At 49.2% G+C, this 24,633-nt stretch overlaps 1 protein-coding gene across 3 annotated transcripts in view; it reads left to right on the top strand.

Annotated features, from left to right (window-relative positions):
- AXIN1 (axin 1) overlaps nt 1-24,633 on the top strand; it is a 71,889-nt gene that overhangs the window by 44,324 nt on the left and 2,932 nt on the right. For all 3 annotated transcript variants that reach the window (XM_059861382.1, XM_059861380.1, XM_059861381.1), the window contains exons 4-8: nt 2,813-2,909; nt 10,306-10,443; nt 15,910-16,463; nt 18,764-18,940; nt 19,536-19,781. In XM_059861382.1, the coding sequence (XP_059717365.1) occupies nt 2,813-2,909; nt 10,306-10,443; nt 15,910-16,463; nt 18,764-18,940; nt 19,536-19,781 (1,212 nt within the window). The remainder of the gene's footprint in view (nt 1-2,812; nt 2,910-10,305; nt 10,444-15,909; nt 16,464-18,763; nt 18,941-19,535; nt 19,782-24,633) is intronic.

Here is a 24,633-nt window from a genome sequence, read left to right as displayed (position 1 = left end):
TTTAAAAGATCCCAAACTATGATTTCCAATGTGTTAAGCATAGTGATTGGGTTTGCAGCCTGTCTAGAGGAGCAGAGACACCTCTTGTCAGAAGAGTTCAATGTGCAGAGCCACAGCCAAACCACTGCTCACCAGAGGCTCTTGCAGGTCAGATTGGAGAGGGGAGGAAGCCTCCACATTTCCCCAACAGTAAACTCATTGCATTATCATTAAATATCCAACAGAAATACTCTTCTTCCCTCGTTTCATTTCAGCTCTGAGCTTTCTGCTGCTAAAGAAAATCAGGTGATGAAACAAGGAAAAACAGTTTGGGCAAGTTTTATTTTAAAAGTAGACGTGCTGTAAAAAAAGTTTAATTTTTTTTTTCATATATATCTATCTATTGAAAACATCTCAAAGCAAGCTACCTGACAAAAGGAAAACAAAAGTATGGTATTGGTTTTCCTTGCTTTCCCCCCATCTATTGAATAAGGTTTTGTTGGGATAAAATTAAAGTGCTTATCTTTGAATTTGCTTCCTCTGGTTGAGTTGGCACAGTACATTGAACGAAGGAATGTTCCAAGTTCAGAGGTGGCATTGGGGAATCTAGTTAAAATGACATCAAAGGCAGCACAGCGGGGCTGAACATGTGTTTGAAGCCGGATAGATTAGAGGCCATTATCAGCCTTTCGCTACTGTGCTGGGAACAAAAGTCGCTCTTTCCGCTGGGACTGCTGCTGGGGAGAATTAAAAAAAAAAGAGAGAGAGAGAGAGAAAGAAAGAAAAATTGCACTTTCTAACATAATGCCTCGTTCCCTGCAAATGGCCGTGTAGCTTCAGTGTGTGAGTTGTGTTCTGGCACCCGGGTTTTGTGCACTGGTTAAGCTGAAATGTTGACTATTGATGCTGACAAGCAATGGCTAAAATAATCCCCCAGGTTTTTTATTTTTCCCTCTGAAAACTTGCAGTTGTTTTGTTACCATCCAGTCTAGAAAAGGCCGCGTCACAGTGCGGTGAAACTCTTTAACCGTTGTGATTCTCATCATAAAAGAAAATTAAGCCACTTAATGAACACTATCATAATGCCTGTACAGCAAGGTGGGGAAGTTGTCCTGTTCCCAAGCCGGGTCAGTGGAGGCAAAGCAGAGATGATGCTCCCAACACACTCTTCCTCCTCCTCCTGCATTACCTGCAGCCACTCACCAGAGCTGTAATTAGCCTGGCTCATTTTCTGTTCCCTCGTTTGTCTTCCTGCTAAAAAGCACTTGTCATTAATCATGGGGTTTGTTTTGTTTTATTTTCTTTTAATGGTGTTTCATTTTAAATGCCTGCGTTATTGCATGAAATTAGGTTCTTCTGATGTAGGTTGGTGGCAATTCTGCCTGCACCTGCATTTCCAGGGAGCCAGCATGATGGGAATGGGAACGAAAGCTGGTGGTGGCCATCCTCACACAGGCCAGTTCTTGAAACTCGGGGGGTTTGCAGGCAAAACACCACAGTGAATTGTGTTTCTCTTGCCAAATGGCACCTTGACTTTAAAAATCTGTGGGTGAAACTGGTTCATATTCTGGGGAAGCAGCTGGGGAAGGGGATAGGTGTTAAGGACATTTGGCCTGTGCAACCATCTCATGTTGTGAGATATGTCAGGACTGGCTCATTTTCACAGCTCAGAGGGGTGCAGGGTTGGTAGAAGATGTGCCTGGGAATTATGTGGTAGCTGGGACAAACCAAATCCCTCCATTCGTTTCTACCCCACCTCTGTGGCATTGCATGGCTCTCCCAAGCAGTTACCTCTACTGAGTCAGGGAAATGTGTAAAATGAAAAAGCTCAACATTGCCAAGCTCCAGGCTGGCATTAGTTTTTGAATTTGTTGATTTTCCCCAAACAACACAAGGTCACCAGGAGGTGGGTTTGTATCCTGTCATAGCTGAGCTCCACTCACTCCTCTTTTCCTGGTCCCTGGGTGTGAGCAGGGTGGTGGCAGTGGTGAGAACAAAAATGCATTTCCTTTCTTTGCCTGAAGTCACATTTAAGCAGTGATGCTTTGCCATTTGGGGTGCTTAGCAAAGCCTGGTGCCTGTGAGCCACTGACCCCTGTGTACCAAGGATTGTGGCCACCACTGTCTCCTTCCCCTGCAGAGACCTCTGTCACCACCTCTTTCAGCACAGGCACAAGGCCAAGCAGAGCTGGTTCACTTGGATGTGACTGCCCATGACATCCCTTCCTAACCTCATCCAGCCTCCTCTGGGGAGGGGGCTAATTCTTCCCTCCAGCAACTCCAGTATCAAGCCCATAATTTCAGACTAAGCTAGAGATTGCCTTGGGAGCAGTGGAGCCTATACCTCCTTTGATAAGCCATTTGAGCAGCTGTCACACTCTCTTAAAAATATATACACCTTGTTCCCTGACTGAGCTCCCCTTGGAGTAGATGCTCACTGAGCTCCCACTCCTCCTTCTCCCCCCTCTCTTAGCCTGCCCTGTGGTTTAATGTGTATGTTACAGGTTCTTTATAGAAAGCAACCAACTATAAAAGGTACCAGGATGCAGTCCAAGTCCTTCTCCCTGCCCTCTGCCTTGAGCAGCAGTAGCAGGAGCCCTGCCTCACTCTGCTCCTGGTGGATGCTGTGTAAGTCCTCCTGGCCCCCCATGCCAGAGCTTTTTTAGTTTGGGGACCGGTGTGAGCATCGTTCCCTGCATGGGTCCCTCTTACTCTGGACATGCAAACGTGAAGGGGTTTCCTATGGGCCACTCTGTGTCAGCAAGGCTTGAATGAACAGAACATGTCAGAGAAAGGCTCTAAAGCAGAGTGTGTTGTTGTTTTATTCCTGCAGAGATGGGATCCCACCGTACAGACTCCGAAAGCAGCATCGCAGAGAGATGCAAGAAAGTGCCAAAGCAAATGGACGTGTGCCACTACCTCACATTCCTGTAAGTAGCACTGTCTCCTTCCCAGGGGTAAATATGCAAAATATGTGAGATCTCTAGCAGACAGTTGCTCTGCTTGTGCTTGGGTTTAATCTCCCTTAGTGCTGTATTCACTTGGGGGTGCTTCAAGATGACATACATTGTCCTAAGAAAAGGTTTAGAGTCTTCTGCCAAACTCGCCATTCCAGGCTGCCCAAAACACAGAATTTTTCTTAACCATTCAGTCAGTAGCTGATTGTTTCTCCTGGGTGAGAATGGAAGCACTGGCTGGCATTTATCTGCAAGAAGTTCCATGCCCTCAGGAGAGCTGGAGGTGTTTGTGGAAGGTGTAGGAGGCTGATGGACATGGAGGCTGAGGTAGCTCTCAGACAAGGTCAGCTGGGGAGAAGTGCAACAGTCCCCAGCAGTATTTCTGCACTGAGCAGCCAAAGGAGCTGTAACCTGTTCCCAAGGACTCAGCGAAGCTCACCTGGGGACACAAGGCAGGATTAAAAAAAAGGTGCAGGAGTAAGTATTTCATTTATCTGACACTGTCTCTTTGGTTGCTCCTGGTAAGCAAACAGCCTTTGGAAGATGAGCACAACTGCTAGGGCTCTGCATCACCATCTGCAGCTCTGCTTATTATTGTTTTCTTTTTCTGAGAAGTTACAGGTGACATTTAATATCTAGTAGGGAATAAAGGTGCTTCTTTCCCCTTTGGACAGCTGGACTCCAGCACAAATCAAATAGGGAGAGAAAAAGCCTCCATCTCTTTTTTCCAGAAGTGTCTTCAAACTTGACACAGCTGTTCCCATCCTGCCTGCTCAAAGCAGCACAATACCAGCAGAAATACACCCTTGTTTTAATCTGATTTAAAAGAAAAAAAAAATCCACACCAAAACCACCACTCTTTGTTTTGCCTTTTAAATTAGATTATTTTCCTTAGATTTAAGAGGGTCTCCTGTGCTTTGATCACTGGGTTGACAATAAAAGCCCTGGCTGCAGACGCTCATAGCCATCCTAGCTCAGTCACCTCTCTTTTCACACAGTTGCTTTCACAGTGTGGTTGCTGTTGAAAAGGCTGGCTGGGTGCCTTTTTATTTCACTTGATGCCGTTTTTACTGTAAGCATGGCTTTGTTAGAGTTGAAGTTTGAAAGCTTGGCCTTTATTTTTTGTTGTTATTGTTGTTGCTGTTCCCCAACAGTGGGAACTACTGACTGAATATTCTTCGACTTCAAAGCTTGTCAGTGGCTTTACCTTTTGGATAAAAATAATAGTGGCTTTCTGTTGATGGTGTGCACTGGCAATGCCTCGATGAACTGCAGGTTATAAACTCAGAGTATGGAGCATTAAATATGTATAGTGAGCTCTACTTTAACGAACTTCCATCTGCCAAACATTTCTTTTGTTGAACTGAATAAGTGTCATTCCAGCAGCAGCTCCTTGCAGGCTAATTAGTTTTACTTAGCATTAAATTTTATCGACCCTTTTGGAAACCAGCTTTAAAAACGGGGTAAAAAACAAGGTTTCAATTGCCCACCTGCTGCTCATAAATTTTTATATTATCCTCCTTACCTACACAGTCTTTTAGAATTACATATTCCTCCTAAACTACACACAAACGCTTCACAAGGATTTTTTTGTGAAACATCCACTGTTCCCATTAGGTTCTGCATTGTAATTCTAAGTCCCAGGGGAAAAGGCTTCTTGACACATATTTATATGGGAGCTGAGGACTGAGAAGTTGGGTTAGTTCTAGTCTTTCTCCAGGGAATAAAAGTTTAGTTCAGACACTCTGGCACCTCCTGCCAGCCAATTACTGACACAGAATTGGCATCGACTTCAGAGAGGCACTGTTCTGCCCTCTTATCAATCAGCCAAGAAAGGAGAAGGTAATTAGACAATGTGTTTTGACAACACCAGTGTGAAATGTTATAAAGTTACTCTTTAAAATTCAGCTCTAACTGCACACTCTTTGAATTAAACAGCACAAATTAGCAAGGAGCCATGCAAATGTTTCTTCAAGTGTTGCTTTCTGAAGCCATGGTTGGGCTATCCCACGGCCTGTGGCTGAATCAGGCTGGACCTGGGGTTAGCTGCTTCCAAATGTGTGGCAGTGATGAAATCACAACCTTTGAGTGAAGGTCTTTATGGACTCCTATCTGCAGCATAGCCAGAGTCCATGCTGATAGTGCCTGCAGAATGCACAGCATGTTTTCCTACTGATAACAGGGAACCTCCTACTTCCGAAAGTCATTTCAGAAGTCCTTTACAGACCTTCCCGTTCCCTGACAAATGAGTTATGGGGCTATTATGCAAAATTCTGAACGGACTTACATTGCTTTTAATAACAGCACTTGTAGTTAAGTCCAGAAGCTATAAACTGCAGTGATTATATGTTCAGAGGAGGCTGCCCGCTGGTCCCAGCAGCCGTGCTCCCTCCAAGTAGTGACAGCGTGTGCTAGCTGTGTGGAGCACCCTCTTCAGCAGCAGGATGTGTGTGGATGGCCCTGATCTGCATCTTCCACACTTAGCAGCTCACATCTTCCACACTTAGCCAGTCACCAGTGCTCTAAGTTTGGAAAAGTTGTGTTCTGTGAAGTGGCGCTCTGCCCAGGAATGCAGTGGGGGAGGCTCTCCAGCAAGCAGGGAGACCTCTGGTTTGTGCCTCTGGCAGGAACACATTACACAGAGAGTGAGTGTTGCTTTCATGTGGTTTTCCATCTCTCTCTTGGATTTGAGCAGAATCCTGGAGCACCAAGGAAGGAAAGAGCAAGCAAGTTCCCAAAGAAAAAGAGAAAGCCCAGAGCAGGCAGAGCTGTACCTGGCTCTGGCATTCATCCCTTCCCAGGAGAGGATGGGACATCCTCCTTTAAAACAGCAAATTCAGAAAAATCCAACCTCAAGCATAAAGACCTGGTGTTTGGTTGGTTTGTTAGCTGCATAAAGAATCCATTTTGTGATGTTTTTGCTGTAGCTTGATCGTGGGGTGGGAGCTCTCCTGTCCTGCTGCACAATCAGGGGTGCTGCAGGGTGGCTTCTGCAGTGTTCCTGAGCAGAACAGAAGGTTGTAAGTGACCACTGTGCTGTGCTGAACAAGTGAGGAGTGCACAGGAGGAGCCTGGTCTCAGGCTGCCTGGATCACTGCAGCTCAATGAGCTTTCTGCTCCTGTGAGTTGGGAACCTGCTCGGAATTCCTATCAGCTGTTTTATGCCATTTTCCTCAAACACCTTGCTGCAGCAGGATTCCTTGCTAATCCCTGAATGCTGCTAAACTGGATGCTGAAATCCAGCTATCTGTGAGCTCTGCCACTAGTGTTTCTGGTATGGAAACACCATTTATCTGTTAAAAATTTATGTCACAGGGGAATGCGTTAATCTAAGGAACATGGAGGTTCAGAAGTTCTTTTCTCTTGGCTTCTCTAGCCTGTCATCTTCCTTTCATTTCTAAGACTGACTTGTGATCTAACAACAGCCCCTCAGGCATCATGGAGGCATCAAACCTCTTGTAGAAGAGGGAAATTTACCAGCACAGAATTCTTTGGCCCAGTCACATCTGTCAGAAACAGTTCAGCCCAAACCACAGATCCCTGGAGCTGCTTAAGGAACCTCTACCCAGTGTAATGTTGAAAAGCTTCCTGTTTCATCTCAGAGCAGTTGAGGCTGATGCTTCCCAAGGGGAATCTGCAAACTGCAGTGAGATTCTTCCCTTTCAGCCTTTTCACATTTCAGATGCCAGTGTGTTCTGATGTGCAGCATGGTCCTTAAACCTCTGTTTCTCAAGGAAGGTGAAATCCTTCAAAACCCAAGAGCTGCATCTGCCTCATGGAGCAAAATCCATGGAATTCCCTCTCCATCAGCTCCAAGAAAAGAAGGGGAAAACATGAGGGCAGCTGCCTAGTGGAGCTGCTGGAGAGCTTGTGTTTCTCACATGTTCTTAGCAGGCTGCTTCTTCACAAAGGTACCAGAGCTTCAGACGCTTCATTTGTCAAAGACAATGTTCTAGTGATAGATACCCCAAGAAATCCTTCTTCAGAGCTGTCACAAGGAAAGATTGCTCCATCTAGACCAGGTCAAGCAATTTCTATTTTTCCCAATCCACCTGGCTTTCATCCTCCTGTCTGTTGTCCTCTTCAGCTTCCCCAACTCCATGTGGTTTGGTTCTGGACAGACCTATCTAAGAAGTGCCATTGAATAAAAATACATAGGTAATTAAATAAAACATTAGACTAAACAGTACTTTGAAATTAAGCACTTCCTTTCTGTGTTGTTGATGTAGAATGTCCAGAGAGCTCATTCTGGTCCAAGCTGAAGGGCTGGATCCTCAAAAACCAGCCAGCTCTTGGACAGTGCTGCACCTTTACTTGGAGCAAAGGCATTTGGAGCCCTTCTGATTTCAGAACAATAAGCAGCTTATTTACAAGTCCCTTGGCAGGACTCTGTATGCCCATGGGAAGCTGGAGGCAGGTTCAATATCCTGAAGCCCTGAAGGATCCTGCTCTGGGTACAGGCTCAGCCTGGCTAGTCTTTGATGGAGCATATTTCCCCTGTCTTCCTTCTGAAGTCAGGCCCACCATTTGATAAAGGCTTCAAACACTTTGTTGTCTTAAGTCTTTTGAACCAGGTCAGTGCAATCCATGCTTGCTGTCTAGGGAGGCAGAGAGCCCTCAGCAGTTATCTGTATTGTTTCAGCACAAGGAATTTGCATTCATTATTCTGCTATACTCTTAGTTTTGGGGAGGTCTGTGGAGCTCATCCTTTGAGCTAGGAATAAAGTCAGACCCATGGTGATGTTCAGAGCATCATCCTGCTCACCACCTCTCTGAGTTACCCTTACAGGTACCCAGTGGGACAGCACAGGTTGTGTGCAGCTGGTATCCATGGGGTGAAGTGAGGTTTATTTCAGTTGCACTGATCTTGGATGCTCAGGGAGACCCTTGCGGGGGGGGCTGCATCTTGCACCCTCAAACAGGCTGCTGAGGCCCTGTGCAAGCTGTTGTGCTGAGTGGGAAGCTCCAAGGACAGGGCAGTGGGTTTTGCAGCTGCAACAGAGAGAAGAAAACAAGTTCATCCTAAAGATTCTTGGGTTCAATTATTGTCATTTCTGTAGCTGAGCTTCTGTCACCTCCAGACTTTGAGAGACTGTGGATAAACATGCTGAGGTATTAATTGTAAAAGACCCAGAATCACCTTATTTTGAGTTCCCTGGATACAGCATTGTTGGAACCACCTCATGGTGACAGGATTGGGACACTCAGGTTAGCAAACTTCAGCCCTTGCACCCACTGCTGCTACAGGTTCAAGAGGCACTTTGGTTTGGGGTGCTGCCCTGCATCAAAGGCTAGGGAGACAAAGGGTAATTCTTTCCCAGTTGTGCTTGTCTGTGGTAGCTGCACCAGGGAAACCCAAGACTGTAAGTGCTGAGCTCTGAGCTGCCTCTTCTTAGGCTCATTAAGTGTCTAACGGAGCAGGGCTCAGTGGTGCCATCCATAAACAGCCACAGGGAGAGTTGGCATCTGAGGTGGCAGGAGGCAGGGAACATGTCACCCAGCAGGGTGGGACTTGTCAGGCAAGGGAGAGAATTCCCTCCTTGGGAATTGCTGCCGTGGCCTCACGAGGAAGGGTGGTGCTGGTGGTCACGGGATTGGGGTTTCTGAAGGAAACAGGATCCCTTAGCCAGAAGTGCTTCCCAGGGCTATGCAGGGGAACAGGGAGACATCCTGAGAAGCTCCTCAGGGAGTAACAGAGCAGGAACCAGCTCTGCCACATCTTCCCCCGTGCTGGAGCACATCTGGAGCCTCTTTCTGCACTACACAAAGGTGAAACGTGCTACTTTGGCCCCTCTGCCAGTATTTCAAGACTGAGGATCATTTTTATTGATTTTTTTTTTTTTCCAGTTTAGTTTTTTGTGATACAAGCCTTTGGTTTGCAGAGCTGGAGGTTCTGGTGGCACTAAAGATGTCATCAGGGTGGTGACATCTCCTCCCTCATGTCGTGCCCTCTCCAGTGGCTGCAAGGATGAAGGGAATGGTTGGGGCTGTTCCCAGCTCAGATGGGTCAGTGGGATTGAGATTTGCTCAGGCAGGCTCAGGAAGACCCATCCCTCTTGACAAACAAAACAAGCAGTGCTTTAACTGGGACCTCTGCAGCCCAACTGGGGTGTCATGAAAAAGTCTTCAGCTCCTCGGTGCCATCCGTGGGTTCTTGCTTTTCTTCCCTGCCTTCCAGCTAGCAGAGACAGAAAAGACAGTGTTATTTGCATACTTTTGTCAGGTTTTGAGGCAAAGCAGCATTTTAGTGTTCTGCTTTGATCTTCTGGCTGGCCTGGGATAAATTCAGGTGGTCTCTCATCCTCCTTTAAAGTTTTCAAGCTCAATGTCTGCTTCTGATGCTGCATTTGGTTTTTTTTGCTCTGAATTCTCTCACATCTTCACATTAAATTTTGTCTCTGGTCCTAGAGTGTATATTTCTCCCATGTTAGTATTGAAATATTTGAATGCAGAGTTTTACGCTGTTGAATTTCCAACTATTTTTCCTCTAAATTATTTTTTTATCTCTGCTGTGTCGCTTAACTTTTTCTACTATTAAAAAAAAATAATACAGAAAGGATAAAAACGAGGGGGAGAATGCAGCAGCTGATAGCTTCATTCTTCACTACACAAACTTCTTATCCCAGAACCCAGGAATTTAGGGACAAAGATGATTGCTTGATTCCTCAGCATAAGGAATCAAGAATGTCCTTGAACTGCCATAAATACTCATTTATTCATCCAGAGCAGGCAAAAAAATGGCACTTCTGTGCTTGTAAGAGTGCTGTATTGATAAAGCAAGCAGGGAATCACTGCATAGCTCTGAAAAGCTGACATGCAATCCTGTAGGATCCTCCAGCAGGAGAGGATGCTCTGTGGGAATTGGGACCTTGGGCTGTGGGCTGGATTTGCAGAGATTGGCTGGCACACACTGATCCTCCTGTAACAAGCTGAGTAAGTGTGCACCAGAGTCCTCCCTTCTACCAAACTGAAACCATAACTGCTATGAACAGGAGGTTTGAGAGGTTGAAAGGTCTGTACATCCTTTTGCCACCCTTTGAGACCAGGATATTCCTGTTGACCATGTGTCCACTGGGAGAAAAGCAAGCACTTCTATCCCTGAGTGGAATTTGGTGCCAAAAAGAGCTTTTTGAATTGCAGCTCCAGAAAACCTTTCCCTTAGATGGGGTGGTGTGTGGAGCTGGTGCCAGCTGAGGAACTCGTGGAGGTGGTGGCTCAGCTTCCAAGCCCCCAGGTGCTGAGCTGCACCTGAGTGCCTGCCAGCCTGCTCTCCCCCAGCTCCCAGCGGAGCGACCGGCATTTCCAGTTCTCAGAGGCTCCCCAGAAACGTGGGATTTCTCGTTGATCCTGTGCTCTGCTCTCCCTGCAGCGGACCTACCGAATGCCAAAGGATATCCACGTGGAGCCAGAGAAGTTTGCTGCAGAGCTGATCAACCGTTTGGAGGAAGTACAGAAGGAACGTGAAGCAGAGGAGAAGTTAGAGGAGCGCCTTAAACGCGTTCGAGCGGTCAGTGATCTTCTTATCTCCTCTGCCAGCCTGACACTCTGCTTACCCTCTACCACAGGGAGCTTTCAGCTGCTGGGCAAGCAACTGGGGTGGCCAGTTCCCTGCTCCACTGCCGTGGGCATCAGTGGCACAGGGCTCCTGGAGGCTCCTGTAGCTCCTGCAGCTTCCATGATGCTGTTCCTCCATCCATGGAGGGCTCTGTGAGCTCCAGTGCTCCCTCCCTATGTAAAATACCAGCCATGGCACAGCAGTGCCCATTTCTGCCATCACTCAGGGGCTGTGGATGCTCTCTATCACTTTCTTTGGCACCCTGGCTCTCCTGAGTTTGTGAGCAATCCCTGGGGACTGTGTAAGAGGGGTTCACCTTCCCATAGGAGGTTTTGTGTGATCCCTGTTCCCCCACAAACAGTAACCAGATGACAGATGATGTTATGCTTGGGGGTGTTTGTGTCTGCTATCAGGCCATTTCTACCACAACCAAAAGGGTTCTGCCCATCAGTGCCTAGCACACCCTAGAAATTTTGGAAGTGGTCAGGTGTGGCATTGAAAAACTCTCCTGGGCAGAATGAACACACTGACTCCACTGGGATACCTAAACCAGTGGCACTGAGTGCTGAGCCCTGCTGCTGCTGGGGCCCCAGAGCCTGAGGATTTGTTTGATGAACCAGGGGAAATGTGCAAGGCCTTTAACTCCACAACAAGCTCCAAGAGGGAGAGAATGAGGTCCTGGTCATCTGGAATTCCCTGTGTGAGACCCCTGTTCAGCAGTGTTCACACCATAGCTTTTCTTCTGAGACACTGCATCTCGTGGATGTGGTGGGGATAGAGGAGAGATCCCAGAGGACACTGTGGTGTTACTGAGCATCACTAGTTCAGTGTTACCTGCTCTGTAACCTGCAGCCCTCCCTTAAAGCAGAGGTGTTGGTGCCTGGCTCAGCTGGCTCTGTGCTTTCAGGGAGGTTGATCTTCTGGAGCTCCAGGAAAGAACCTTCAGCCCTGTTGGAGTATTTTAAAACACTCATCTGGTAGCTCTTTGAACAGGAAAAAGCTGTAGGTTGTAGTGTTGGCTTTAAACTGCATCTGCATTTCAAATGCAGAGGACAGAGGAAGGCAGAAGGATCTGTAAGGTCCTATCCATCTGCAGGTTTTTTCCAGCAAACTCCCTACACCTCTGCAGCCAGCCAGAAAAGGCCAGCCAGGTGCTATTTTGGGATTTGATTCCTGTTCTTCTGGAATTGCACCGTTCTCCTGTCTGGTGGTTATTGCTTTCTAGACAAAGGCAGTGTAATCAGCAGCATTTTCTGCTAACACAGTCCTAGAATACACTTCTTCCTCCTCCCCTTCCTCCCATGGCTCTGTTGCAGCCCCCACCTGCACTAAATTACATTATCCCAGCCCTCTGCCTCCTTGAAGAAGCTGCCAGTAGCAACACCATAAAATCAGCAAATACCTATGTGCCAGAGAATATATTTAAGTCTGTTTAAACACATTTTTGTGTGACTTAATCTATTTTTAAACCCAGGACTCCCACTAATGCTATATATTAAACCTCTTTGCTGTCTCCGGAATGTATTTCATTGACTGGCTGGCATCTGGCATTAGCCATTCAGGAAAAACTCAGAGTAAGCAATTGTAGCTTTTTTAGGTCAGCACTCAAGGTGCACGAGCTGCTGGTATCAGCAAGAGGGAGAACTGGAATCCTGATAGATCACAGGGCTTTTTTCTGTGACCTGAACACCAGGGCTGCAGGGTAACCTCTTCCCAGGTCTGCATGGCTCACTGCACAGCAGCACAGAGAAAACCAGGAGCATTAGTCACACTGGGCAGTTACCAGCCCAGCAGAGAAGCTGGAAATATTTTGCAAAAGCCAGGGGAAAAGAATTTTTCTCCCCTCTAATGAGCAGCCTGCAGGTTCCCTTTCAAAGCCTCATCAGGCTGTAACATTGAGAGGAGGCATCTGATTTGAAGCCAGATGCTTTTTACTGAAAAGACTGTCAGGTTTTTGCTTTACAAAAAAGCAAATGCTGAATTCACTAATTATTCTGAGAAACGTGGCAGAGGATTAGAGGATGTGCATGTTCCCATATTAGTTTTTGAGACTCTTCAGCCTCCCTCGTGTCCATGAATGGAATCTGCTGTCACAGGGATCAGTGTTGGATCATACAGATCACTCTCAACTGAACAAATGGAAAATAAGCCAGGAAAAAGCAAAGCCACCAGTGAGATTCTCAGTATTTGAACATGAAACATTGACTAGAGATCATTTGCATGATGATGGAAGAGGCTCTGGTGCTTAGCAGAGCTGTTTTCCCTTCCCAGCAGCAGCAGCCTGATGGGTGGGACCGGGGGGGGGGGGGGGGGGGGGGGGGGGGGAGGCAGAGGAGGAGGTTTCAGCGAGGTGTCACTGCCTGTGCCTCATCAGTGCAGCTCTCAGCTCCTCGTTCAGAGGGAAGGGCCCCCCCAGCCCTGCTGGGGAGTAAAAATAGCTCAGCACTCAGCGAAGTTGGAGCTGCAGCTCTGCCTGCAGCTGCCTGTGGGAGCTGCTGGAGGAGCTCTGTGACAATAGCGTGTCAACAAAGCACCATCTAGTGGCGATGGCGGCAGGGCTCCCTGCCCGCCCCGAGTGCCACCTGCCTGCCCAGATCGCTGTCCAGCTGTGCCAGGGTCACTGCCAGGATGTGCCAGCATCACTGCCCAGCTGTACCAGGGTCACTGCCCAGCTGTGCCAGCACCACTGTCTGGCTGTGCCAGCCAACATCACTGCCCGGCTGTGCCAACATCACTGCCCGGCTGTGCCAGGGTCACTGCCAGGCTGTGCCAGCATCACTGCCCAGCTGTACCAGGGTCACTGCCCAGCTGTGCCAGCACCACTGTCTGGCTGTGCCAGCCAACATCGCTGCCCGGCTGTGCCAGCATCACTGCCTAGCTGTGCGAGGGTCACTGCTAGGCTGTGCCAGGGTCACTGCTAGGCTGTGCCAGCATCACTGCCAGGCTGTGCCAGGGTCACTGCCCAGCTGTGCCAGCTCCACTGGCAGGCTGTGCCCAACTCCCTGCCAAGCTCTTCCCAGCTTCTTGCCAGGCCTTGCCCAGCTCACTGCCAAGCTTTGCCCATTGCCAGGCCTTGCCCAGCTCACTGCCAAGCTATGCTCAGATCTGCACCAGGCTCATTTCCAGGCCTTGCCCAGCTCCCCACCAAGCTTTGCCCAGTTCATTGCCAGGCCATGCCCAGCTCACCACAGCGAGGTCCCAGAACACAGCTCCAGAGCCCACACCATGTATGTTGTTTTTTTCACTGCAGTCTGAGCACAGTGAAAAGATTCAGCAGAATTGGTTCCTACAACCTTGACTCAAACTGTTGCCCTCCTCGAGGAAAGACAGCAGGTTGGGATAAGCACCCCAATTCCTTCATTCACTGCTGTTTGTCACTGTTGGGGTGTTCCTGCTTGATGTGAGGTTGAGGCCAGTGCTGGGGGTGGTAAGGCAGGTCCCTATAGACCCATCCCAGGAGCAACTGCTCCTGCCTGTGGTCCTGCTTGGGGTCCAGATCTGCTCAGTGACACAGATGAGCTGAGCTAACATGAAGTGAGAGGGCCTTTTCTCCCCTTAGCCCATCCTGATCTGTCTTGAAGGAAAAGTCCACATTACCTGAAGCTGGTTAGCAAGTGGTAGGTGATGGCATCTGACAGGCAAAGCTGATGGGAGTCAGTGTTTTCCAGTAGATGAAATTATCTGGCAGGGCAGAGATACCCTGTGCTGCAACTGAAATGGAGTTCTAGGCAGCCAGAGGATTTCCCAAATACCAGGCACCCATTTGGGTGGACCAGCCTGGGTTCTTACTCTCATGCCACCCTCAGGTGTGACAGCACTGCCAGAGTTCTGGGCTGAGCAGAAAGGACATGCTGCCATTCCTCAGGGATCTGTGCCAGAGTCAGGTCCTGCCCTGCCCATCAGTTGGTGTTTAAACCTGGGAGGTACCAGCTCTTAAAGCCTCCCAAGTGCCGAGGGTGTCACTGGGTATCACAAACTGCTAATAAATGCACTCCTCAGTGGCAGGGATGTAGTCAGCACATCCCTCACCATGCCTTGTCCCTGAGTTCAGTGCCCAGGGCTGGTGGCTGGCAAGCTGTGGCCTGTGGCTGTAGATGAAAGGTGCCTCTGAAGCTCCTCAGAGTGATCTGTAAGTGCTGTGTCCCCTCCAGACACCAGCATCGTGTCACACCCCCAGGCTTACAGCACCTTTGGCACTTTGAAAGCCTGGCATTGTCCCTGCTTCAGGCCTGAGTCCCCAGGTGTGACACTGGGAGGAAGTCTGTTATTTGCTTTCTTGCTGTGTGGTTGGCAGCTGAGACTTTGAAGCTGGTTAGCGAGTGGTGGGTGATGGCATCTTACAGGCAAAGCTGACGGGAGTCAGTGTTTTCCAGTAGATGCATTTATCTGGCAGGGCAGAGATACCCTGTGCTGCAACTGATTTCTTTACTGTGCCAAAGGAGGAAAAGAGCAGGATTAAAGGACTCACTGGAATCCTGCTTATGTAATTAAAACAAATAGGAATCCTGACTTCCAATAAAGAAACTTCATAAATACCTGAGTTTATGTTGGAGCGTAAAGTAGTCCGTCAGCATCAAAACTGTGGCTGTCAGCATGGAGGAGTTTAATTCTTCCTGGCAAGGACTTAAGAGTCACTAACAGCGTGTCCTAGACCAGTGTGAACTGCAAGAACAAGCAGTTAGTTCCAGCCCATTTCTTTATCTGAATTGTTTCGCTCCAGCCTTAGCATGCCCGGGAGAAATCAATGTTTGATTTCCAAAACCATTCATGCAGCTGTCGACCTTCACTTGCTCCCTCCTGTTCCAAGCCTTCTCTTGGCTTTGCCTTGTGAAACAGTCATTTGGGTGAGAAAAGCCCCCTGGTCTCACCTGACTCAGAACTGATTTGCTGCATATCCTGTAGCTCAGGGCTTTATCTGATGGGCTTTGAAGCAGTGCCTTACTAAAGGCACGTAGGAAGCTGAAGGTACACTGTGGTAAGTTATGTTTCTGTTGCTGGTTGTTGCAGAACCACCTTCAGGGGACTTGGAGTAAGGCTGTGCCTGCTCCAGTTGAGTTGTTAGGCTTGTCAGCTGTGTTTGTAAGCCTGGTTGTGATGTGTGGGCTGCCTGGCAGAGCTCCTTGGGTGGTGCGTGGAGAGCATTGCTAATGGTGGCTCCAGAAGCAGATACAGAGACCTGAACTGCTCTGCTCAGTGGCACCCAGACTGCACAGGCTTGGCTTGAGCATTCTCTCAGTCTGGGACAGGTTTTCAGAGGGATAGTGGATCTCCATAATCTTCAAGGTTTTCAGGATCTGACAGGACTAAAGCAGGCCTGGCCTAAGGGTTAGCAGCAGTCCTGCTGCAAGAGACGGTGGGGCTAGGGACCCCTTCCACCACTCTGCTGCCATTCTCTGATTGTCCCTGTGTTTCTTGCAGGAAGAAGAAGGGGAGGATGCAGATATCTCTTCTGGTCCCTCAGTCATGAGCCACAAGATGCCTTCTGCCCAAGCCTTCCATCACTTTGCTCCTCGTTATGCTGAGGTGGGCTGTGCTGGGATGCAGATGAGAGATGCCCATGAGGAAAACCCCGAAAGCATCCTGGACGAGCACGTGCAGCGTGTGATGAAAACTCCAGGCTGCCAATCTCCAGGACCTGGCCGTCACTCTCCTAAGCCACGGTCCCCAGAAAGTGGCCACTTAGGAAAGCTGTCAGGGACACTAGGAACAATTCCTCCAGGGCATGGCAAGCACGCTACAAAATCAGGAATGAAACTGGATGCAGCTAACTTATACCACCATAAACATGTCTACCACCACATCCATCACCACAGCATGATGAAACCAAAAGAGCAGATTGAGGCTGAGGCCACGCAGCGAGTGCAGAACAGCTTTGCTTGGAATGTAGATTCACATAACTATGCAACAAAGTCACGAAACTACAGTGAAAACTTGGGCATGGCCCCTGTCCCCATGGACTCTTTAGGCTACAGGTGAGTCAAAGAACACCCAGTGGGATTCCCCAAGCCATAACTTCTGTAGGAAGCTCTTCCATGAACGGGCTGTAGCATGTCAGGGAAACAGCAGTTGAGCCTTTTCCTGTGTGAGCTTATGCTGGGATGTCATTTGAGGGCTCTTCTCCTTCAGAAATGGATATGCCCTGATAACCTTTATAGAGTCCTTTTTATCTCTGATCTGGTACTGAAAGACACCCTCTAACCAGGATTTTTATTGGCTTTGGTTCTAAAATAGATTTTCTGCTCCTTAAAGCACTGGAGATGCTTAGAAATTGCAGGTGCTGATCTGCTTCTCCATGCACCAGGAGTTGGATGTTGGGGCTGTGTCTTGAGGGCTGGGTAATAGAAACAGGTCTCTTAAGGTGTTTATGAGAGGACAAAAAAAACCCACCTTATTTGTTGCAAGGCTGAACCCATTCACCAGGGTGAAAGAAAGGGCTCCTTTCTCTTCCTGACAAAGCAATGGACACTGCAGTGCTGCCCTTGCAGCCAGTCCCAAGGGGGTGTTCTCCTGGGTAGGGCACCCTCTGCCCAGAAAAGCCATTTGGCTGCATTGCAGGCTGTTGTCCATCTTCCCTTGGCCATTTGAATTCCTCCATCCCTTCCACGCTGCAGGCAGAGGGGGCAGCTCCTTTTCTGTGGCAGGTTTTGCTGGTCTTGTTGCTGGGTAACTGCAAAGGTGGGAGTGCAGCTTGGGGCTGCCCATGGTGAGGGATGGGGATGGAGCAGCCACAGGGGAAAGCTGTGCTCACCCTGGGTGTTCCTGGCTCCCCAGGGCTGAGGCTTTGGGATGTTTCTTTGCAGTGTAACAGGGGTGGGACAGTTAGTGAAGGCAGGTTGGCTGGGTCTGCAGCAGTCAGGATCTGCTGTCTGGGGTGGCAAGAGAGTGGCAGAGTGCAGAGGCAGCCAAAGCAAACTGCTTTTCAGGAGGGAGAGGCACTTAAATCCACCATGTTTGTATGGGGAGAGGGTTGTTGCTTCAACAGAGATGAGCTTGGCCATGCTGGGCCAACCCAAAGCCCCATCTAGACACAAGATTTCCTTCTAGCAGCAGCTACAGCATATATTTAATGAGATTTTTAAAGGACACACTCAGAGCTGTCCTTCCTCTGGCACAAACTCCCAGTTCCTGGCAGTCCCTGAATTAGAAGCTTCACAAGACAAGGATTTGCATCCAAATGGTCTTGTTTGGCAGCCAGCAGTCTCTTGTGGTGGCTTCTCTCACTCTTTGTTGAACTCAGCTGGTGTTCTGTTCCCCCAGCCCCACATGACTGTGTCTGTGGGTCAATGACAACCTGCAGAAAACAGCTTTATTTTGTTTGCACTCAGCCTGATGCTGTGGAGTTGCATTTGATACCCAATAGTCCTCATGTTGGGAGTAGCAGAGACATCAACTTGCCCTGCCTTTGTAGATCTGCAGCAATTCCTCCCCAGGCTTTTTCCAAAAATAATCAGCAAAGTTATCCAAGGGATTGCTGCTCCTCTGTGGAGTTCAGGTTGTTTTTCCTGTGTGTGTGTTAGTGAACATGCAGGAGCAAGGTCCTGTGCAGTAAAGCAAGTGGATGATTAGGACAGTGGGAGTCTCATGGAATGACAGGCCAGCACAGGAGAATTCTGCATGGCCTCCTGAGCATGGGGCTGCTTGGCTGGGTGCATGGCTGTGTGTGCCACAGCATTCCTGCAGGAGCCTTGCTGCAGCCACAGGTGTAGCCTGAGTGTTGGCTACAGCCTGGATTCCCTCTGGCTGTGATGGTTGAGGTGGCTGGGCTTCCCCTGGGAGGCAGCCCACCCTGCTAGGATGTGATATTCCACCATGAGGTGAAGCCTCGTTCAGTTGAGGGTGAAAAGCAAACTCTGGGCATGGCAAGTCAGGGGTTGGGATATCAGTGAATCTGAGGATGATTGGGAGGACCTGGGTTTCAAACAGTGGTCAGGCATGGAGAGACAGACAATGGGTAACCTCCTGCTCTGAGCAAAGAGCTGGGGATTAACACAGCCCTTCTCATGGCAGGAGATCTTGCCATGGCTCATTAGGCCAGAGGAGAACCTTCCTCTCCCACAGGTTGTTGGGCAGAGAAGCTGCTGTGCCCAGGTCTAGGTAGTCTTACTCTTAGCCTGAACTGTGGCATAGGTGGTTTGAGCTTTGGTAGAGCAGGGAGCTGTGGAACATGTCTGGAGATAGATGTGTCCATGTCTGGAGATAGATGTGTCCATCCTCTGCTCCTCTGGTGGTTGGCATAAGCAAAGCACTAATGTCCCAAGCTTTGTTCTTGCAGTGGGAAAGCAAGTCTGCTCTCAAAAAGGAATGTTAAGAAGACCGATTCAGGGAAAAGTGATGGTGCCAACTATGAGATGCCAGGATCTCCTGAAGATGTGGAGAAAAACCAGAAGATCCTTCAGTGGATCATAGAAGGAGAGAAGGAGATCAGCAGGCATAAGAAAACAAACCATGGGTAAGGGCTGGCAGAACAAGGGATAACAACACTCTTTTATTGCATCCCCTGCACAGGGGAGATGTGTCAGCAGGCTGCCTTCTCCCAGACATCTTTGGAAGGCAGGAAACCACCACACAAGAGTTTAGACCCTTAGGAGACTGAGGACTACTTGGGGGCTGTGAGGGCTGTTGTTTCTGAAGGGTAACTCGTGGCCGTGGCAGGAGGTTGCGGCCCCAGGGGAATCTTGGGAATTGCTGCTGTGGTTCCAAGGTGAATAACGTGGCACGTGGTAGGCAGGGGAGGACATCCTGTGGGAGAATGCCACAAAAGATGGAGCTGCCTTTTCCTGAGTTCATTTTTATGTATGATTGATACATTTTATGGGATCCCTCACATTTATCTGTGGGGTTTGTTTCAGGGTTGGGCTGCTCACCCTGATGTCTCAGGACTTGCTCAAAATCTTCTTTAGATTTTGGTGTTGCACCCTTGAAAGCCGTGCTGTGAGGAGCTTCCCAGTGATGCCTGTGTCCAGCAGCAGGTCCATCTGGGAATGCCTGTGTGCCTGTGCAGAGCATCTCAGTGCTCCTTGTGAAACCTTGGTGTTTGTGTGTAGCTCTTCAGGTGCTAAGAAGCAGCTGTCCCACGACATGGTCCGGCCCCTCTCCATCGAGCGGCCGGTGACGGTGCACCCGTGGGTCAGCGCCCAGCTCCGCAACGTCGTCCAGCCTTCCCACCCCTTCATTCAAGATCCTACCATGCCACCCAACCCAGCCCCCAACCCTCTCACCCAGCTGGAGGAAGCTCGCAGGAGGTTGGAAGAGGAGGAAAAAAGGGCTGGAAAGCTCCCCCTTAAGCAAAGGTAGGATGATATGGTCTGATTCTGTGTGGGAGAGACTGCTCTGAGGGATGGCCGTGTCCTCTGCTCTGGTCTCCAGCATGCAGAGAGGTCAAAGAAGTCTTCCTCAGTCCTGCTGACATGGTGGTGCAAATGGCAAAACCCACCTTGAGGCCATGGCCTGTGATCTGTGGATGGAGAGGCTGGAAATGCTCCTGGCAGGATGGGAAGGGGCTGGGCAGAGGGAGCACATCTAAAAGGGGCATGGCTGGGACCACTCACTCCCCTGGTGCTCGCTGGCTCTCCACTCATTCACAGTCACACAGTGACTTCAGAGCTTGGTGCAGGAGCAGAATTCATCAGGATGCAACCAAATTAAGTGCAGAAGACAAATCTGATTTTGCTCTTTATCTCCATCTCACACAAGCTTCCAGCAAAGGCTGCTGGTGGCCTCTGGATGAGAGCTCTGTGCTGGAGCCCTCCTGCAGCAGCTCTGGCTCTGTGTGACCATATCCAAGTCACTGCATCTTCCTGTGACTCAGCTTAATGGCTGTTGCAGAGCTCATTTTCCTGCTCTGTGTTATCTTTCAGGAGACATCATTTGCAAAGCACATGGAGCTCTCTGGTGAAAAGCATTTTGGAAGTGCTAGATAATTACTGTTAACAGCTAAAAGCATTTTGTCCATTAAAAACCTTTCACAGCTCTCCAGCTGTCCTCTGAAAACTTGACACTTTGCGGCCTGACTGGTAGAAACACAAATGTAATTTAAAAGAGAAGCTCTTAATTGACAGGCTCCAGTTATTTTTGCTTGCAGTGACCACGTAGCAGATTTCTGTGTATTCATGTCAGAGCATTGATTGAAGGCCAGGTAATTAGAGGGCTTTCCCAAGCCAGGTTAAGCCAAGTTTGTGTGATCTAGCTTTGGCGTGTGTAATTGGACAGGGTTTATAAGTGGAGTCATTTATAGTTGTACTAAAGTCATGCACCTTCCCCAGAAATGTCTGTACACACTTTGAAAAGAGCAGCCTGGGCTATGCAATTAATATTTTGACACCAATTTGGCCTGTATTATAGGAGTGGCTTACAGAGGAAGCCCGTGGTGTGAGGTAAATGCCAGGCATGCCAGCAGCAGGATGGGCTGAGCAGTCCCAGTGCTGGACTGCTCTGATTCCACTGCCTCTCCATGAGGTCTGGCTCTTCTCCCAGTGATGCAGTGATCCCCCAGCCCTGCCCCATGCCTGGAAAATCAGGGTGACATTCACCAGTGGGGAACTGCTTATGAAAGTAGATGTGTCTGTGTCCAGTAGCAGGCAAAAATGGATGCAGTGGTCCCCAGGGAGCCAAAGATTTCTGGATGTTGAAATCTCTCTGCTGGATTTTAGTAGGATTGGCTGCTACAGCTGAAGCACACCTGAGCTGGCAGTATTTAGAAAGCTCCTGCTCTGGTTAGTCCAGGAGCCCACCTTGGAATAGATCCCACAGCTCAGTGAGAACGAAGTTGAAACTGAGAGAGGAGCTCCCATGAAAACACCATTTATTTCAGTCAGGAGCTTTGAAGAGCTCTGGGAAATTAGACCCAGTGTCCCAGGTTTGTCAGTAGCCTTGGGGAAGCACAGAGAGGTGGAGGTGAGCCCAGAGGTGTCCTTGAGGCTCCAGTTGAGCTGGCTGTGGGTGGAGAGCACTGAAAGTCAGTGAGGCACCTGCAGTAACTGTGCTGGGAATTGTAAATATTCCTCCAGAAAAAGCATTTCTCTGCTTATCTCACAGCATTTAGAATGACCCTGATCTCCTGATCTCTGAGATAGCAACCTGGCTGCTGCTGGCAGGCAGTTCAGGATTGACCATCCAGTGCTCATGACCTGCAGATGCAGCAGCACACCAGTGCCCAGCATTGGTGTCCCAGTGACCATCAGGTTTTTCCATGGACAGACAGGTTTTGAGCTGTTTCCTGTAGCTCAGTCTCACATTTCACAGCTGGATTGTAGTAATTAATAGCAGCTCCTCGGAGAAAGGATTTTTTGCAAGCAGGGAGAACATTTAGCATGAAATCACTTCGGAATTAATTGTGTTGGCCCAGGATTGGAAGAGGAACAGAACTGGTGGTTGGTAACGTCTGCTGAGTGCATTTTGGGCTTTCCAGAGCTCTCCAGCCCCAGGGCTGAGTTGGAGCCAGCTGAACACCTTTGCATCATAGCAAGGTTGGATTGGTGCTGCAAACCAGCCATGGGTTCCCTGTCCCAGCACTGGTGGGATGCACAGCTGTGGCTCAGGACTGGGATGCAGATGCAGTGAGGAGGATGAGTGCTGCTGTTTCACTGCTGGATGGTATTTTGTGCTTGTGACAAACACAGCCATGGGAGGTGATCTCAGAAGGGGCAGGGCGTGGTGCCTGGCAGTATTTCTGGGTCACACTGCCACCCAGGAGATGGGTGCAGGTGGCAGATTTAATGAGGCAGGGCTCAGAGTCGGTCTGGTGGCCTTTATGTGCAAGCCAAAGTCTCAGGAGATCTCTTGGCAATGACGAAAGTGGAGACAGTTGTGTTGTTTCATTCTCCTTAGGGGAGCTCTTGGAAAATTACATTGTCAGTGGATGTACAATGTAATCACTGTGTCAGTGATTCCATATTCATCAGCTCTGCTTCAGCCTGCTCGAGCTCCCTGGCTGCAGTTTGGGGCGTGAGTTCCGCTGATGAAATTAAAGCAACAGGAAAATCTTCTCTTGGTACACTGGTGATAAAAGGAAGACTGGGGAAAATGTGGGCCCTGTCTGGGAGAAAATGGGAGAGCTGGTTATGTGGGACATGCACAAGGCTGAGGTACTCAGTGGCTTTTCTGCTTTGGTCTTCAGCAGTGAGTGCTCCAGCCACAGCACCCGAGTCACAGACAAAGGCAGGGACTGGGAGAAAAAGAGCCACCCACAGTAGGAGAAGATGAGGTTTGAGACCATCTAAAGAACCTGAAGGTGCACAGGTCCATGGGACCTGATGAAAACCATCCACAGGGCCTGAGGGCACTGGTGGATGAAGTGTCTGAGCCACTGTCCATCATGTTTGAGAAGTCATGGCAGTCTGGACAAGTTCCCACTGACTGGAAAAGGGAAAGCATAGCCCCCATTTTCAAAAAGGGGGAAAAGGAAGGCCTAGGGAACTAAAGGCTGGTCAGTCTTCCCTCTTTGCCTGTCAAGATCATTTTTGGGCATCACTTCAGGCATCATTTTCAGAGCACATCTCACTGGAGTCAGGCTGAGTACGTTCAGGAATGGCCTTTCAGGTGTGAAGTGCACAACAGGAGGAAGGACACTTCCAGCCACTCCCACAGTCCCCCTCTTGCTTCTGCCACAGCAGAGCTCAGGGATATGTGTCCTCTCCATCTCCCCAGGCAAAGGAGAACAGCAGCCCTGAGGAAGCAGCTCTGCTCTTGCTCAGGCTCGTCACCGTGTCCCCAGGCACAGAGCAGCCCTCTCTTAGTCATGGCTTGTCTCTACCAGGATTAAGAGAAGCTTAGGGACTTTGAGGTTTTCCAAACCCCTTCAATTAACTTCTGGCTCACAGGATTCACAGAATTTGCCTGAATTTATGACCCATTTTCCCTTTAAATGCCTTATAATTTTTTTTTCCAAGGATGACTCAGTTCCTTAATGTTTTTCTAGCTAAAGGGCATCCTGTATTTTGATACAGGGATGGGAGAGGCTCCAAGGGCTCTGCTGGCACCAGGAGCAGACCCTTCCCTCTCAGCGTGCTGCATCTTCTCCAAAGGTCTCACAGGCAGAGCAGACACCCAGAAGATTGTTCAGCTGAACTTCAGACCTCTCATGCCTGTGAGGTGGAAGAGGTGGAGAGGCTGTGTCTGATGTTGGTTTGCAGTGCCAGTGTTTATGTGGGCACACCATGAAAAGGTGCTCTGCCCGCCAGCCACTGTTTAAAGGTTAAGGTCAGAGTCATTTCCAAAACTGAGATTACCTCATGTGCTTGGCAGATTCTGTGGTTTTTACAGCAACTTTCCAGTCATGTAAATACAAAATCATCTTTTTTTATCCAGTGTGCTTTTAAAATATTTTTTTTTTAAAGCTGCCAAATGTGTTTTATGTGACTTTGAAAGAGAAGGCTGCCTCTGGCTCAGACCATGCATGCCAAGGTACCAATTTGTGTAGGCTGCTCCAATGTTTGTGCAGCGTTTTCAGCACCCCAGATGAAAGGCTCTGAGAAGGGCAAAGTACCCTGAGCTGAATTATTGTTGCTTTTGTCTGTCTCTGAAAATGGGGTGAGGGCTGGGCTGACAGTTTCAGTCTAGTGATGGCACCACATAGCTGAAGCTGGTGTGTGGGCTGGAAGCAAAGACCAGACCAGCATTTTGAGAGCTGGGAAAACACAGGAGGTGTAAAGTCACTGAGGTTTTGGGGATGGCAGCTGCCTTGGCACCCTGCATGGACAGGGCAGGCAGCAGAGTCTCCAGGACATGCCATGCTGGGAGCTTCATCCCCTCAGAACTCCAGGTACTCTGGGAGAGTTGCCCAGGGGAGTGTGGGGTGCAGGAACATCCTGCCTGCAGATGTGGGCCACTGCAAAGTCCTGCTGGGCTGTTCTGGCCACGGTGACAATAATCCCAAGCAGTCTGGGTGCTGTCTGCATGGTCATGCCCTGTGTGCTGGTGCTCCAGCCCTGTGTGCAGGTGGGCGCCAGGAGCATGGTGAGATGGTGATGGAGATGATGGTGATCTGGCTCTGCTGCCTTGGCCTGGGCTGCTCTGCCAGTGACTCCCCAACCCATGCTGTGAGGAGGGCCGTACCCTCTTAAAGCTGGAGACAGCATAAGGGGGCTGAGCTAGAACCTGCACCCTTTTTGTAGCTTTGTCCTGGCCTCGTTCAGCCTTTCCAAG

The sequence above is a fragment of the Haemorhous mexicanus genome, chromosome 17, assembly GCF_027477595.1.
Source record: "Haemorhous mexicanus isolate bHaeMex1 chromosome 17, bHaeMex1.pri, whole genome shotgun sequence".
In the NCBI taxonomy this organism is placed as follows: domain Eukaryota; kingdom Metazoa; phylum Chordata; class Aves; order Passeriformes; family Fringillidae; genus Haemorhous; species Haemorhous mexicanus.
The sequence above is the reverse complement of the archived record's forward strand: the minus strand, read 5'-3'. Positions and strand labels throughout refer to the sequence as shown.